Source organism: Moschus berezovskii, chromosome 6 (assembly GCF_049115385.1).
Source record: "Moschus berezovskii isolate FMDL1 chromosome 6, NW_MosBer_1.0, whole genome shotgun sequence".
NCBI classification, from domain to species: Eukaryota; Metazoa; Chordata; class Mammalia; order Artiodactyla; family Moschidae; genus Moschus; species Moschus berezovskii.
Window position 1 is genome coordinate 84,623,385 of NC_142465.1, and position 17,956 is coordinate 84,641,340.

Below are 17,956 nucleotides of genomic sequence, written 5' to 3' on the forward strand. Positions count from 1 at the left end.
GTTGTTAAGCGAACCTACTTTCTTGAGTAATCATTAATTTACAGGGGTCTCCCATATTTTTTCTACTTACAATCCCCTACTAGGATTAACTATCTTTTAATCGCCTACTTTGACCCTTTACTCTCTCCCTATCAGAAGTATATTACTTTAGAAGAAATTTCAAAAGCACTACCTTCTCCTTAGTTTCAGAAACTAATTTTTAAAGAGAGGATATAAGTTTAATGGACAATTTTAGAAATATTAACAAGCTGATAAAAGCCAAAACATTTGGTAGTTACTGTGTGCCAGAGACACAGGGCAATCAGACAATTGCCTAAGAAAGCAGTAATATTGGAGGTAGAGTCAGAACCCAGTCATTCTCGTTTCTGAGTCTGTGCTTTTAGCTACTATGCAGAGAAGCTGCTTAGCAGTGCCTGGTAAATAAGAAGTGCTCAATAAATGGCAGCTATACTGTAATTTTCTTATGAGTCTAAGGCTTGGGGTGCTTCTCTGTTCCTAGAATCACTTCTATAATATTGAAAGAGCTGTAGAAACAGAGATATAAAATAATTATACCACTCGCCTCTGTTATTTTTTAAAAAAGCTTAATTGAGGAGACTTATAAAGATCTAGGAATGAAGAAAATAGTAAAACCATGGTTTAAAAAATAACTTAGTAATGATTGGATTTCTGTTTGTACATATTAACTTACTAGTCTCTGAGATGAAAGAAGTAACTAAATTAATAAGACATGGGTCCTGCCTATGAAGGAGCTTACAGCCTAATAAAGTCCCAGACAGTGACAGAATGGATGCAGAAATGCCAATCATGGCCCTGTGATAGAACATGCTAAATTTGAAGTTCCAAAGTTGAATCCTAGTCTTATAGTAGCTGTGTGCTAAGAATAAATCCTGTGATCTCTCCAAATCTCAAGGTTTTTAAAAATTTTTGTTGGACTGGTGGTTATTAGTATTGTTTTCTAAATCTTTAAAATGGAAATAATTATACATAATTCAAAATACTTAATGGGAATTAAATAATGCAAAGGAATCACTTACTCTGTCTTTAGCAGTGAATAAATGTTCAGCAAAGAGCTACTGTGAAACATGAAGCTTTGAAAACTTGCCTGTACAGAGCACCAACGGATAGACTCCCACCCTCCTGTTGGAGGCAGTGGGGGAACCCTTTAGGTGCAGTGCCAGGACCTTGCAGAAGCAAAGGAGGCTCAAGCCTAGTTGCTCTTCAGAATGTTGAGCTGAAGAACAAGGGGGCAGTTGCCCCTTTGGAGGCCAGAAAAAGGCTTTTATTCCCCTACTATGTTTTTTTCTTAATGGAGACTCAAAGTAAAAATTTAAGAAAGATAGCCTATATATCGGAGAAGGCAATGGCAAGCCACTCCAGTACTGTTGCCTAGAAAATCCCATGGATGGAGGAGCCTGGTAGGCTGCAGTCCGTGGGGTCGCTAAGGGTCAGACACGACTAAGCGACTTCACTTTCACTTTTCACTTTCACACATTGGAGAAGGAAATGGCAACCCACTCCAGTGTTCTTGCCTGGAGAATCCCAGGGACGGGGGAGCCTGGTGGGCTTCCATCTATGGGGTCACACAGAGTCAGACACGACTGAAGTGACTTAGCAGTAGCAGCAGCAGCAGCATATATATGGTCTGAGATTGTGTTATATGGTTAGGAGCTCTGATGAGAGGATAATCAGAGCTATTAAGAGCATTACAATCTCAGAACACTAAGGTCTTTATATGAGTACACCAAGTGATTTTAACATACATTGAGGACAGAGATGTGCTGGAGTAGTGATCTCTTGGGTTCTGTGTGATAGATATCAAAGGTCACTCAGTCTGGCTAGACTCATACCCACTAGTCCGCACCACTGGGTACGTTTGTAACAGTGCTTAGAACCATATTATAGAGGGTTTTAAATTAAGTGTCTGTGAGTAGTAGGGAATTAATGAAGATTTTTTTATATGAGGCTATGTGTTGAGAGCTATACTATAGGGAAAAAAAAAAATGTATCCTTTAGTTGTCTCTATATAGTAGAAGGAGGGCAAAGAGGGAACTAGAAGTGGGGTATGAACTAAAGTGTTAGCAAGTGAAACTGAGTAAGATACACTTCAAGCTGTGATAATAATCCAATAGAATTATAGGAATATCGTCCTTGTTTTTTTAATATAGGATAATTAACAAAGAAACATAGGCCATAATGCAGATGTGAAAAGGATGTTATTGAATTCAGAAACAGGTTGAAATGAAGTTTAATTCTCACATAGTAATTACATACTATATGACCAGAAAGGTTCTACGTAGGTGATTATTTGCTATGAGTTAAAATCACTGCAGATGCTGATTGCAGCCAGGAAATTAAAAGACGCTTACTCCTTGGAAGGAAAGTAATGACCAACGTAGATAGAATATTAAAAAGCAGAGACATTACTTTGCCAACCAAGGTCCGTCTAGTCAAGGCTATGGTTTTTCCCGTGGTCATGTATGGATGTGAGAGTTGGACTGTGAAGAAAGCTGAGCGCCAAAGAATTGATGCTTTTGAACTGTGTTGGAGAAGACTCTTGAGAGTCCCTTGGACTGCAAGGAGATCCAACCAGTCCATTCTAAAGGAGATCAATCCTGGATGTTCATTGGAAGGACTGATGCTGAAGCTGAAACTCCAATACTTTGGCCACCTCATGTGACAAGTTGACTCACTGGAAAAGACTCTGATGCTGGGAGGGATTGGGGGTGGGAGGAGATGGGGATGACAGAGAATGAGATGGCTGGATGGCATCACTGACTCTATGGACATGAGTTTGAGTGAACTCCGGGAGTTGGTGAAGGACAGGGAGGCCTTGCGTGCTGTGATTCATGGGGTCGCAAAGAGTCAGACACGACTGAGAGACTGAACTGAACTGAACTGAATATGGAATGAAGCAGGGCAAAGGCTAAAAGAGTTCTGTCAAGAGAACACACTGGTCATAGCAAACACCCTCTTCCAACAACACAAGAGAAGACTCTACACATGGACATCACCAGATGGTCAACACCGAAATCAGATTGATTATATTCTTTGCAGCCAAAGATGGAGAAGGTGTATACAGTTAGCAAAAACAAGACCAGGAGCTGACTGTGGCTCAGATCATGAACTCCTGTTGCCAAATTCAGACCGAAATTGAAGAAAGTGGGGAAAACCACTAGACCATTCAGGTATGACCGAAATAAAATCCCTTATGACTATAGAGTGGAAGTGAGAAATAGATTTAAGGGACTAGATCTGATAGAGTGCCTGATGAACTATGGACAGAGGTTCATTGTTCATGAACTATAGACATTGCAGGAGACAGGGATCAAGATCATCCCCTAGAAAAAGAAATGCAAAAACGCAAAATTGCTGTCTGAAGAGGCCTTACAAATAGCTGTGAAAAGAGAAGCCAAAAGCAAAGGAGAAAAGGAAAGATATACCCATCTGAATGCAGAGTTCCAAAGAATAGCAAGGAGAGATAAGAAAACCTTCCTCAGCGATCAATGCAAAGAAATAGAGGAAAACAACAGAACAGGAAAGACTAGAGATCTCTTCAAGAAAATTAGAGATACCAAGGGAACATTTCATGCAAAGATGGGCTTGATAAAGGACAGAAATGGTAGGGACCTAACAGAAGCAGAAGATATTAAGAAGAGGTGGCAAGAATACCCAGAAGAACTGTACAAAAAAGATCTTCATGACCCATATAATCACGATGATGTGATCACTCACCTAGAGCCAGACATCCTGGAATGTGAAGTCAAGTGGGCCTTAAAAAGCATCACTACACAGAAAGCTAGTGGAGGTGATGGCATTCCAGTTGAGCTATTTCAAATCCTAAAAGATCATGCTGTGAAAGCGCTGCACTCAATATGCCAGCAAATTTGGAATATTCAGCAGTGGCCACAGGACTGGAAAAGGTCAGTTTTCATTCCAATCCCAAAGAAAGGCAATGCCAAAGAATGCTCAAACTACCACACAACTGCACTCATCTCACACGCTAGTAAAGTCATGCTCAAAATTCTCCAAGCCAGGCTTCAGCAATACGTGAACCGTGAACTTCCAGATGTTTAAGCTGGTTTTAGCAAAGCAAGAGGAACCAGAGATCAAATTGCCAACATCCGCTGGATCGTGGAAAAAGCAAGAGAGTTCCAGAAAAACATCTATTTCTGCTTTATTGACTATGCCAAAGCCTTTGGCTGTGTGGATCACAGTAAACTGTGGAAAATTCTGGAAGAGATGGGAATACCAGACCACCCAACCTGCCTCTTGAGAAACCTGTATGCAGATCAGGAAGCAACAATTAGAACTGGACATGGAACAACAGCCTGATTCCAAATAGGAAAAGGAGTATTCAAGGCTGTATGTGGTCAATGAGGTGTTTTCTTGAAAATTTATCAGTCAGTCCCTGAAGAGATTAATAGAGATACAGTTTTTCATAAAGAATTCAGAGTTCCCTGTGAATAACTTTGATGCTAACTTTTCCAATATGTCACATAAATGTGAATGGACAACCTCAAGTATTTAGATTCATTCGTTGCACATGGTAATTAATCTCACTGAGTTTATATACAAAAGGTTAAGCTGCCATTCTAATTGATGTGAGTCATAACAAATGCAAGTCATTAAATCTTTGCTGTCAAATTGTTGTGGTTTTTCTTTGCTGATTTTAAAGAATATCCGAGCTAAATTATGTCCTGAGGGGCTTGATGTTCAGCCTTAATTTTCTAAATCCGTATCTTCCTTTGGATTTTGGGAAAATTTCCAAATTAATGTTAATAAAGATTTACAAAATCCTTGGAGGAAGAGTTCTTCTAACCATGAAATCAATAGTTAAATTACCAGGATTAAAAATATGTTTTCATTTAAAAACATGTGCCTGTGGAAGAATTACTTCAAAGTTTATTTTAGAAGAGAAACCCAAGTGTATGTAAACATAGTGAACTTCCATAGAGTCTTATAGACACTCTTTGAATGTTTAATGACTAAATGAATGGATCAACAAGAAAGCAGCTTAGTGCATTAAGAGCTTTAAGAGCTGTAATGCAGATTTGTTAAACTATGCATCTTTAAAGCCCCATCCCAAGGACGAGCCACTTAAGGAGGCAGGTGTTTCACCTTAATATCAAGAGGAGCCCAGTAGGAGTTAGCTAGATCCCAAAAAGGAGAGGATAGCATGAACAGCCACTTCCCCTGGGAAATAGCTACACTTTATGGTGATAAATGTTTGCTAAATCGAATGGTAGTAAACACAGTATCTGTGCTGGAAACATGGCTTTTTTTCCAAGGTCTGTGATAGAAGACAGCCTTGTAGTATGCTACTTTTAGCACTTGGAACTCAAACGTATGGAGTCAGTACTGGTTTCACCTATAGATCTTCATCCCATAGAGCCTGAGGCCCTGCATAGAGGTTTTGTGGCTGGAGTTACTCTCAGGTGCCTTTGATAATTCCAGGAGCAGTGCCGCTGAAATCTCAGCGTGTGTACAAATTACCTGAGAATCTTTTTTGAATGAAGGGTCTGAATTTTTTACCTCCAAATGGGGCCTGAGATTCTGCATTGCTAACCAGAGGCTAAGTGATGTTGAAGATACTGATCCATGGATCACACTTTGAGCATCAAGGTCATAAGAAGTGGATTTTAAGCAATTAGAATAAGCAGATACGGTATGAGGGAAGAGCATTGGAGCTTGACTCAGAATCCTAGTTATGTGAACATGATGAGTCGCTTAACTTTTCTGAATCCAAATTTTCAGATTAGAAAAATGAGTATAAGACAATTATACTTGCTGCATAAAATTGTTGTGAGAATTAAATTAATGTTATGTGAAAACTGGCCAGAGCATTTGGTATATATTCATTGCTGAATAAATGATTGTTGACCCTATATAGTAAAAACATAAGCATACAGTTTAACGTTGGTAACTGATAAAGTTGAGGGACCCTTAGGCTATGTGCCCTTCATAGTTCTAGGGGTTCTATTCTTTATTCCACCTAAGAGCTATCTCTCTTAGATAGAAAAGCAAAGATGGACATGGGCAGTTTGACTGGCTTGCTTCTATTAGGAGCCCAGCCTGCAATGGTGTAGCTAGTATGAGAGGGGCTCAAACCATCCTCCACATTATAAAATGGCTCACATGCCGCCCAGGTCATGTGCCCAAAATTGCTCCTCTGAAGGTTAAACTTTCTATTTAATCAATTTATAAAAATTTAAATAGAATTCTCAAAAAATGCATAGCAGGAAATGGAAGGTAGAGAAATCAGTGAATAATCTGCAGCATCATTTACATTTTAACATCTGTTTCCACTGAGATTTCAGAGACAGAAACTTGTTAGCACCTGGAGGAAGTCTAGTTTAATTTATTTGCAGTAAAATCCAGAGTGAATCCATTAATCTTTGTTAAAAGAAATGAGATTTTCAAGTCTAATCAGAGGATTTAAAGTTTTATTAAAAGATATTCTTTTTCCTCCTCTTATAATCTATAGGTCTCAGGAGAAAAAGGAAGAGGCTATCACCTTACTGAAGGATTCCATTAAATATGGTCCAGAGTTTGCAGATGCATATTCAAGTTTAGCTTCATTATTGGCTGAGCAGGTAATTGTTTCCATTTACTTTCACGTAATATTTTCTTAACTGTTTCTGTTGAATGTACAAATTAATGTTATAATACACAGATTTTTATATCGTTTAACTTGTAAGTTCATAATGGACAACTAATCTGTATGTCAGTTTTCTTCCTGATAGAAATCACAAATCTAGGTTTCTCACTCCAGTTCTTTGTGCACGTATGGGGTCTCTAGACTAAGATGGTCCATTATAAACCACTACTAAATTCTCTATCACTTTGGGACAAAATCCGTCATGAACAGTACGTGATATCTGCTTGTTTAATTACTACTCTTTTATATTTTTCTGGGGAATTGCTAATGGACTAAGATCTCTGAACTCAATATGGAAACAATTATGAATAATCTTATAGATCCTATGTCTTAATACCTATCAGAAGATCACAGAGTCACATTGGACAGGCTCCTATGAGAGAACATTTTTCATGGCATAAAACAGAGAAGTATTTTGACTTCCCGCCTTTTCACTGTATCTAAAATTCCCAGGTGGCTCAGTGGTGAAAGAATCCACCTGCCAATGCAAGAGACATGGGTTCAATCCTTGGGTCAGGAAGATACCCTGGAGGAGGAAATGCCAACCCACTCCAGTACTCTTGCCTGGGAAATCCATGGACAGAGGAGACTGGCGGGCTGCTGTCCATGGGGTTGCAAAGAGTCAGACACGACTAACTATGCATGCAGACTCCTGGCTACAAAACATTTGATCCCACGTTTCAGTGTCCTGGATGCCTGCCCCATGCTGTGGGAAAACAAATATAAACTGTCTTCTCTAAATTGATGATAGAGTTTTGTTGACATACATAAGTGCCCTCAATAGAAGGTAGATTCTTCTATTACACAGTTTCCAGATTGTCTTTAAAATTAAACTCAAACTCAACACCTTTGAAAGATGCCCTCCAGCATTGACTTAAATGTAATGAATGATTTGATGTTGTCAGGTACAGAGGGGTGCAATTTGCATTTTAAAAACCTTGGAGATTTCACCAGGAAACAAAATTAGAACATTCAGTAGCTATTTAAATATCAGAAATGATAAATCTAGTTGTCTTGCTCTGCTAGTCTCCGTATAGTGTAGGCGGGCTTTAGACAAAGGCCTGTATCTCTAGTGGGTCATTTTAATGCATGTTTTAACACAAAGTTTAAACTAAAATGATGATGTTCATGTTTTATGGTAGACATGGCAGACCTCAGCTGCCTTGATGTGTGTTGAAGCAGACAGAGTAGGAGTTTTTTGGAGAAAAGATTCCATCATTATTCACTTTTCTCACTTCATCCTGTCTCCTTCATTTTCATAGGAAGGCCTTCCCCTACCTCTGCCTGGCTGGGTGGCTTGCAGCTACTCAGACAAGCCACACATAGTTATGGCCTTTGCAGTAACTGTGCCCTTTGCCTGCAGCACTGTTCTCCCAGACATCTTAGAGTTTCTCTCCTCATCTTGTGCTGGTTTCTGCCCAAAGATTTCTGTATGGAAGGGCTATCTATGATTACCCTTTCAAAACAACTCCTTCACTGCCCTACACGTGCTTTGATTGCTCTCCGAAGCATTCATCACCATCTAACATACATTTATTTATATCTGTGATCTTTCTCCCACCATTAAAGTATTTCTGTGAGCCAATTTCCATGAAAATGGCTGTCTTTTTTATTCATGACTTTCCCCCCTTGTCTGTCACATTGTATGCAGTAAGTAAAAACTGAGTGAATGAAAAGTGAAAGTCACTCCGTCGTGTCTGACTCTTTGTGATCCCATGGACTATACAATCCATGGAATTCTTCAGGTCAGAATACTGGAGTAGTAGCCTTTCCCTTCTCCTGGGGATCTTCCCAACCCGGGGATCAAACCCAGGTCTCCCACACTGCAGGCAGATTCTTTACCAGCTCAGCCACAAGATGAATGGATATGATCTGAAGACCATGTAACCCCTCCAGTCCAACACATGACCAAGGTTTTACTCATCTTTAAAGTAGGGCTGGGCATGTGGGCAGTGTTTCTTGTAACAAACTGTGCCTCAGGGTCATGCTCTTGTGCTGCAATGAGGGACAGTGTGAGAACAGCCAGGTGAAGTTACTCCTCCCAGCCGCAGAACAGGGCTGGGTTGAAGCCAGCACCTGCTACACTGTTCAGTGGCTTCTGGATGAGGACTCAAGGGAAAATTTCTCTCATGGCTCAATATTAGGTTTCTCCTGAACTACAAGTTTTTTGCTTTATTTTTTAATCTAACTCATGAAAAATCTTACAAATGCTAAGAAAATCAATTCTAACTTTGTCTCCATTGGCCCCACCCTCAAATAACTGCCGTCTCGACAGGACAGGCTACTTTTCTGTGTGTACTGCTTTTACTGGGTTTATCATTTTCCTTAACAATTTGTTTTATTCAACTTGTGTTCTCTATTTTTGAAAGCTGCTTCAATTCTCTGTAAATGAATAAAGCACTTCATTAAAATTGAGCTTTCCTAGTAGCTCAGTTGGTAAAGAATCCTCCTGCAATGCAGGAGACCTGTTTCAATTCCTGGGTCGGGAAGATCCCTGGAAAAGGGATAGGCTACCCACTCCAGTATTCTTGGGCTTCCTTTGTGGCTCAGCTGGTAAAGAATCTGCCTGTAATTCAGGAGACCTGAGTTCGATCCCTGGGTTGGGAAGATGCCCTGGAGAAAGGAAAGGCTACCCACTCCAGTATTCTGGCGTGGAGAATTCCAAGGACTGTATAGTCCATGGGGTCACAAAGAGTTGGACACGATTGAGCAACTTTCAGTTTCAAGATCAGTCACATCTTTTTTTTCTTCACAACTTGCCAGGGCATACAATAAACATTTAATTGTTTTTCTTGATGAAAATTACCCTGAAGGTAAAAGACAATGTCAGTCACCTAATACCAGTTATAAGAAGATATGTTGTTTTAGGGGGAGCTCTTTACTGACAATGACACAGTTCCATCTCCCTGTAATGCCATGTTTTCTTTCTCTCTTTCTAAATCATCCCCATTTTTCAAGATTCAATTCAACTTTCACTTCCTCCCCCAACACTCACCCACCTCCCCATCTCATGGGGAGTTAGATTTCCTCGGAGCTTTTATGAAATCTTCAGGAACATGCATCAACTCACAAAACAATCATGTATTTTTATTTATTGAATTAATATCTGAACTATATAATGTAAACAGTTTATCAGGTTTATTTTTCCTCACAAGACTGCAAGTTTCTGTAAGAAAAGCCATGTCTTTGTGTGCATCTTGCTTCTCTAGGGCTCAGGGTACTCACTGTATAATGCAAGCCAGGCAAGCATATCTGCAGCATCTCTGGACTTAATGCACTTCAGCGTCAGTTCCCCAAATTAGGAGAATTTGACAGTGAACCAGGTAGCCTATTCTAGACCCCACTTCCTAGTAACACCTGTGCAAACTTGAGAGAGAAGTGTTCCACCTCTCTGGGCCTCAGTTTCCAAATCTAAAATTGATAACTACTCTAAATTACCTTCCCTAACTCCTATGGATCTAACATTTTAAGAGTGTCTAAAAGTACCTCCTTTAAAGTCAACTAAGTGCTAATGAACTTTTTCATGAATAACTTAAGGTTTCACTTCAATTAGTGCTATTGTTTCTATGCAAATAAAGTATTAGCATGTTAATATTGTGAAAAGGGATTTGCCTTAGTAAATATCCAAAATTTTCAAGTTGTATTCCTTTTGTAAATTGATGAACTCCAAGTTCATGAAAAGTTACTTTATTAAAAATGATGACAGTGTTTGGTGACACTGAAATTTTAGTACATTCATCAATATCTTACTATTAATAAATGTTATAGACATATATATCTATAAAACATAGTATTAATATATATATGTTTTAAAAAGACAGCATATATACATTTTCCCAGCTATGCTTTAAAAGTGGCAGATGCCTTATTTAAAATCAATTATGTGGTAAATTTAATTTTTGAGAACCATAATGGCAAATTGATGTAACATTGCATGCCACATAAAGTTATAAACAAGTTTTAAGAAAAAAACAAATTATGACTATGACCACGACCTTTCCTTACATACAAAGATCACATCTTTTGCCAGCCTTTCTTATTGTCGATTCGAATGTAAAATACTATGAACTTGAAGAATGTAATTGAAAGATTGAAAGGTTCTTCTGCTCCTTTGGGCAATTGATTTTAACATCAGAGAGAGCTCGTGAGAGAGTAGCTGTTGGGCATAACTCAGGATTGCTTTCGCTCTCTGACTTTCAGCATCTTATCTTCATGCTTTGAATTATTTAATAAAAGAATGCTTCAGATGCACAAGCACCAAGCTCATATCCTTTGTTAGCAAATAAATTCATTTCTTGATAGCACAGCTTTATTAATCGGCATTCCAGAAAGCAAACTGTAGTCAATCTGTCCCACAATGGTAGCCCTTCCGTCACTTTACTGGTCGTCTTCCAGGCCCACCATACGTGCACGTGCCCAGCCCGTGCTCACCGTCATTGTGGTGGCCCACAATGTTAGCGAGCCCTTTCCTGTGTGGAGTTGAAATCAACAGTCCTGTGATTTGCTCCCCCTGGGCTGGGCCCAAGGGATAGCTTATTGAGCTCATTTTTTAGATTTTGGGTTTTTTATTTATTTATTTATTCTTAATTGGAAGGTAATTGCTTTACAATATTGTGTTGATTTCTGCCTTACATCTACATAATCCAATCATTGGGATACATATATCCCCTCCCTCTTGAACCTCATTAGAACTGACCCATCCACTTCATTAGAACAGACTCAGTCAGAGCACGGGAAGATGGCGGAGAAATAGGACGGGGCAACCACTTTCTCCCCCACAAAATCAGCAAAAGAACATTTGAATGCTGAGTAAATCCCACAAAACAACTTCTGAATAACGGCAGAGGACATCAGGCACCCAGTAAAGCAGCCCATAGTCTTCGAAAGGAGGTAGGAAATAGTATAAAAGATAAAAAGAGAGGCAAAAGAGGGAGGGAGGGAGCTCCCTCCCAGGAAGGGAGGCTTAAAAAAAAAAAAAAGAAGTTTCCAAACACCTGGAAACACTGGCGAGTGGAACCTCAGAGGGCCACTTAACTGGGAGACAAAAGACATAAATAATTAAAACCCACAGACTAAGTGCCGAGAGGAAACTCTCAGCGGAGAAGCGGCGCAGACGACCGCACCCCCCACTAGCAGGTGGGGGCTGGGCAGGGAGGCGTGGGTGGTGGTACTTAGAGGGAGAACCAGGCTTGAACACCCCAGGGCAAACTGAGGGCACAAACTTAAGATAGCAAAGCAGATGCTGCAGCTAAAAGGCGAAAAGCCTGCGAAAAGCCCCAACCTAAGACTCCGCCAGCCCAGCGCACAGAACAAAGGACTGAGCAGAGCAAGCCTACTGCGGGCAGCCCATCCCCCAGCCCCCACTGACACAGGCAGGGAGGGCAGCCAGCGCTGGAAGGGTCAGCCGCGGCCCCAGAGAGGCTTCCCATACCAAGCTGCAGGCAGGCTTCCTTGCTAACCAAGACTTCTTGGGTTCGGGCAGGTTGATATCCACCTGAGAAAGTGCGCCGGTTGTACTGCCAGAAAACCGAGCAGCAGGGACCGGGAAGGCGATAAGTCGCAGCAACCACGCTCACCAAATGCCTGGTCACCTGAGCTGCTCGGACTGGGGAAGGCACAAAACGCAGGCCCAGCCAAGTCTGCGCCCTTGTGGAGTACCCGAGGACCTGAACCTGAGCCGCTCAGACCTGGGAAGTGCATGCAACCCAGTACCAGCCACGGACAGCTCCCAGCAGAGCTACCCAGAGCCTGAGCAGCAGAAACAGGGAAAAGACACACACTGTGAGTAGCCGAGACACTGCGAGCACTCCCCACAGACGCCAGGGATATTTGTTAGCTGCGTTCCTCCCTCCCCACAGCAGGACTGAACAGGTGAGCCGGGGGAAAAAAAAAAGTGTCCACCACCGCCCCTGGTGTCAAGACAGGAATTAGACACTGAAGAGACCAGCAAACAGAAGAGCTTTAACAGAAGGAACTGCCTTGGAAGTAACAGAGGGAGAAGCCTTGAGCCTACTGCAAGAATAAGACTGAAAACCAGAGGCAGAGGCTTAAATCGAAATCCTGAGAACACCAGAGATCTCCTGTTCCAGAGAACATTAATTGATAGGTACTCATCAAATGCCTCCATACATACACTGAAACCAGGCACCACCCAAGGGTCAACAAGTTTCACTGAAAGACATACTACGCAAAATATCCAGCAACACAGGAGAATAGCACTGAGCTTCAATATACAGGCTGCCCAAAGCCACTCCAAACCCACTGACATCTCAAACTCATTACTGGACACTTCATTGCACTCCAGAGAGAAGAAATCCAGCTCCACCCACCAGAACATCGACACAAGCTTCCCTAACCAGGGAACCTTGACAAGTCACCCATCCAACCCCACACACAATGAGGTAACTATATACTAAAGAGAACTCCACAAACTGCCAGAAGATGGAAAGGCCACCCCAAACACAGCAATATAAGCAAGATGAAGAGGCAGAGAAATACCCAGCAAGTAAAGGAACAGGATAAACTCCCACCAACACAAACAACAGAGGAAGATATAGGGAACCTACCCAATAAAGAATTTTGAATGTTAATTGTGAAAATGATTCAAAATCTGGAAAGCAAAATGGAGTTACAGATAAATAAACTGGAGAAAAGGATTGAGAAGATGCAAGAAATGTTTAATAAGGAATTAGAGGAAATAAAAAAGAGTCAATATATAATGAATAATGCAATAGATGAGATCAGAAACACTCTCGAGGGAACGAACAGTAGAATAACGGAGGCAGAAGACAGGATAAGTGAGCTAGAAGATAGAATTGTAGAAATAAATGAAACAGAGATGGAAAAAGAAAAACGAATTAAAAGAAATGAGGACAATATTAGAGACCTATGGGACAATATTAAACACCCCAACATTCGAATCATGGGAGTCCCAGAAGAAGAAGACAAAAAGAAAGACCATGAGAGAAGAGGAGATGATAGTTGAAAATTTCCCTAAAATGTGGAAGGAAATAATCACCCAAGTCCAAGAAACCCAGAGAGTCCCTAACAGGATAAACCCAACGCGAAATACTCCAAGACACATATTAATCAAATTAACAAAGATCAAACACAAAGAACAAATATTAAGAGCAGCAAGGGAAAAACAACAAATAACACACAAGGGGATCCCCATAAGGATAACAGCTGATCTTTCAACAGAAACTCTTCAGGCAGGAGGGAATGGCAAGACGTACTTAAAGTGATGAAAGAAAGTAACCTACAGCCCAGATTACTATACCCAGCAAGGATCTCATTCAGATATGAAGGAGAAATCAAAAGCTTTACAGACAAGCAAAAGCTGAGAGAATTCAGCATCACCAAACCAGCTCTCCAACAAATGCTAAACGATCTTCTCTAGACAGGAAACACAGAAAGGGTATATAAACTCGAACCCAAAACAATAAAGAAAATGGCAAGGGATCATAATTATCAATAATCACCTTAAAAGTAAATGGGTTGAATGCCTCAACCAAAAGACAAAGGCTGGCTGAATAGATACAAAACAAGACCCCCATATATGTTGTCTACAAGAGACCCACCTCAAAACGAGGGACACATACAGACTGAAAGTGAAGGGCTGGAAAAAGATATTCCATGCAAATAGAGACCAAACGTAAGCAGGAGTAGCAAAACTCATATCAGATAAAATAGATTTTAAAACAAAGGCTGTGAAAAGAGACAAAGAAGGAAACTACATAATGATCAAAGGATCAATCCAAGAAGAAAATATAACAATTATATATACACCCAACATAGGAGCACCGCAATATGTAAGACAATTACTAACAAGTATGAAAGGGGAAATTAACAATAACGCAATAATAGTGGGAGACTTTAATACCCCACTCACACCTACGGATAGAGCAACTAAGCAGAAAATTAACAAGGAAACACAAACTTTAAATGATACAATAGACCAGTTAGACCTAATAGATCTCTATAGGACATTTCACCCCAAAACAATAAATTTCACCTTTTTCTCAAGTGCACACGGAACCTTTTCCAGGATAGATCACATCCTGGGCCATAAATCTAGCCTTGATAAATTCAAAAAAATTGAAATCATTCCAAGCATCTTTTCTGACCACAATGCAGTAAGATTAGATCTCAATTACAGGAGTTCAGTTCAGTTCAGTTCAGTCACTCAGTCCTGTCCGACTCTCCGCGACCCCATGAATCACAGCACGCCAGGCCTCCCTGTCCATCACCAACTCCCGGAGTTCACTCAAACTCATGTCCACAGAGTCGGTGATGCCATCCAGCCATCTCATTCTCCGTGGTCCCCTTCTCCTCCCGCCCCCAACCTTTCCCAGCATCAGAGTCTTTTCCAGTGAGTCAACTTGTCGCATGAGGTGGCCAAAGTATTGCAGCTTCAGCTTTAGCATCAGTCCTTCCAATGAATTTCCAGGATTGATCTCCTCTAGAATGGACTGGTTGGATCTCCTTGCAGTATAAGGGACTCTCAAGAGTCTTCTCCAACACCACAGTTCAAAAGCATCGATTCTTCGGCGATCAGCTTTCTTCACAGTCCAACTCTCACATCCAAAAATGGAGAAAAACTATTAAAAATGCCAACATATGGAAGCTGAACAACACGCTGCTGAATAATGAACAAATCATAGAAGAAATCAAAAGAGAAATCAAAATATGCATAGAAATGAATGAAAATGAAAACACAACAACCCAAAACCTCTGGGACACTGTAAAAGCAGTGCTAAGGGGGAAGTTCATAGCAATACAGGCACACCTCAAGAAACAAGAAAAAAGTCAAGTAAATAACCTAACCCTACATCTAAAGAAACTAGAAAAGTAAGAAATGAAGAACCCCAGGGTTAGTGGAAGGAAAGAAATAGTACAAATTAGGGCAGAGATAAATGCAAAAGAAACAAAAGAGACCATAGCAAAAATCAACAAAGCCAAAAGCTGGTTCTTTGAGAAGGTAAATAAAATTGACAAACCACGAGCCAGACTCATCAAGAAACAAAGGGAGAAGAACCAAATCAATAAAATTAGAAATGAAAATGGAGAGATCACAACTGACAACACAGAAATACAAAGGATTATTAGAGAATACTATCAGCAATTATATGGCAATAAAATGAATAACCTGGAAGAAATGGACAAATTCCTAGAAAAGTACAACTTTCCAAAATTGAACCAGGAAGAAATAGAAAATCTGAACGACCCATCACAAGCACCGAACTAGAGGCTGTAATCAGAAATCTTCCAGCAAACTAAAGCCCAGGTCCAGACGGCTTCACAGCTGAATTCTACCAAAAATTTAGAGAAGAGCTAACACCTATTCTACTCAAACTCTTCCAGAAAATTGCTGAGGAAGGGACACTTCCAAACTCATTCTATGAGGCCACCATCACCCTAATCCCAAAACCTGGTAAAGACCCCACAAAAAAAGAAAACTACAGGCCAATATCACTGATGAACATAGATGCAAAAATCCTTAACAAAATTCTAGCAATCAGAATCCAACAACACATTCAGAAGATCATACATCATGACCAAGTGGGCTTTATCCCAGGAATGCAAGGATTCTTCAATATCCGCAAATCAATCAACGTAATACACCACATTAACAAACTGAAAAATAAAAATCATATGATTATCTCAATAGATGCAGAGAAAGCCTTCGACAAAATTCAACATCCATTTATGATAAAAAAACCCTCCAGAAAGTGGGAATAGAAGGGACATACCTCAACATAATAAAAGCTATATATGACAAACCCACAGCAAACATTATCCTCAATGGTGAAAAACTGAAAGCATTTCCCCTAACGTCAAGAACAAGACAAGGGTGCCCACTCTCACCACTACTATTCAACATAGTTCTGGAAGTTTTGACTAGAGCAATCAGAGCAGAAAAAGGCATAAAAGGAATACAAATTGGAAAAGAAGAAGTAAAACTTTCACTGTTCGCTGATGACATGATCCTCTACACAAAAAACCCTAAAGACTCTACCAGAAAACTACTAGAGCTAATCAATGAATACAGTAAAGTTGCAGGATATAAAATCAACACACAGAAATCCCTTGCATTTCTATACACTAATACCGAGAAAATAGAAAGAGAAATTAAGGAAACTATTCCATTCACTGTTGCAACGAAAAGAATTAAATACTTAGGAATATATCTACCTAAGGAAACAAAAGACTTGTACATAGAAAACTATAAAACACTAGTGAAAGTAATCAAAGAGGACACTAATAGATGGAGAAATATACTGTGTTTGTGGATTGGAAGAATAAATATTGTAAAAATGAGTATACTACCCAAAGTAATTTATACATTCAATGCAATCCCTATCAAGCCACCAACGATATTTTTCACAGAACTAGAACAAATAATCTCACAATTTGTATGGAAATACAAAAAACCTCGAATAGCCAAAGCAATCTTGAAGAAGAAGAATGGAACTGGAGGAATTAATCTGCCGGACTTCAGGCTCTACTACAAAGCCACAGTCATCAAGACAGTATGGTACTGGCATAAAGACAGAAATATAGATCAATGGAACAAAATAGAAAGCCCAGAGATAAATCCATGCACCTATGGACACCTCATCTTTGACAAAGGAGGCAAGAATATAAAATGGAGAAAAGACAGTCTCTTTAACAAGTGGTGCTGGGAAAACTGGTCAGCCACTTGTAAAAGAATGAAACTAGAACACTTCCTAACACCATACAGCAAAATAAACTCAAAATGGATTAGAGAGCTAAATGTAAGACCAGATTCTATAAAACTCCTAGAGGAGAACGTAGGCAAAACACTCTCCAACATAAATCACAGCAGGATCCTCCATGACCCACCTCCCAGAATATTGGAAATAAAAGCAAAAATAAACAAATGGGACCTAATTAAAATCAAAAGCCTCTGCACAGCAAAGGAAACTATAAGCAAGGTGAAAAGACAGCCTTTAGAATGGGAGAAAATAATAGCAAATGAAGCAACTGATAAAGGATTAATCTCCAAAATATACAAGCAGCTCCTGCAGCTCAATTCCAGAAAAATAAATGACCCCATCCAAAAATGGGCCAAAGAACTAAACAGACATTTCTCCAAAGAAGACATACAGATGGCTAACAAACACATGAAAAAATGCTCAACATCCCTCATAATCAGAGAGATGCAAATCAAAACCACAATGAGATACCATTTCACACCAGTCAGAATGGCTGCTATCCAAAAGTCTACATGCAATAAATTCTGGAGAGGATGTGGAGAAAAGGGAACCCTCT

At 40.0% G+C, this 17,956-nt stretch overlaps 1 protein-coding gene across 3 annotated transcripts in view; it reads left to right on the forward strand.

Moving 5' to 3' along the window:
- LOC129536597 (protein O-mannosyl-transferase TMTC1) overlaps positions 1 to 17,956 on the forward strand; it is a 314,118-nt gene that overhangs the window by 258,703 nt on the left and 37,459 nt on the right. For all 3 annotated transcript variants that reach the window (XM_055395612.2, XM_088837251.1, XM_088837252.1), the window contains one exon: positions 6,488 to 6,596. In XM_055395612.2, the coding sequence (XP_055251587.2) occupies positions 6,488 to 6,596 (109 nt within the window). The remainder of the gene's footprint in view (positions 1 to 6,487; positions 6,597 to 17,956) is intronic.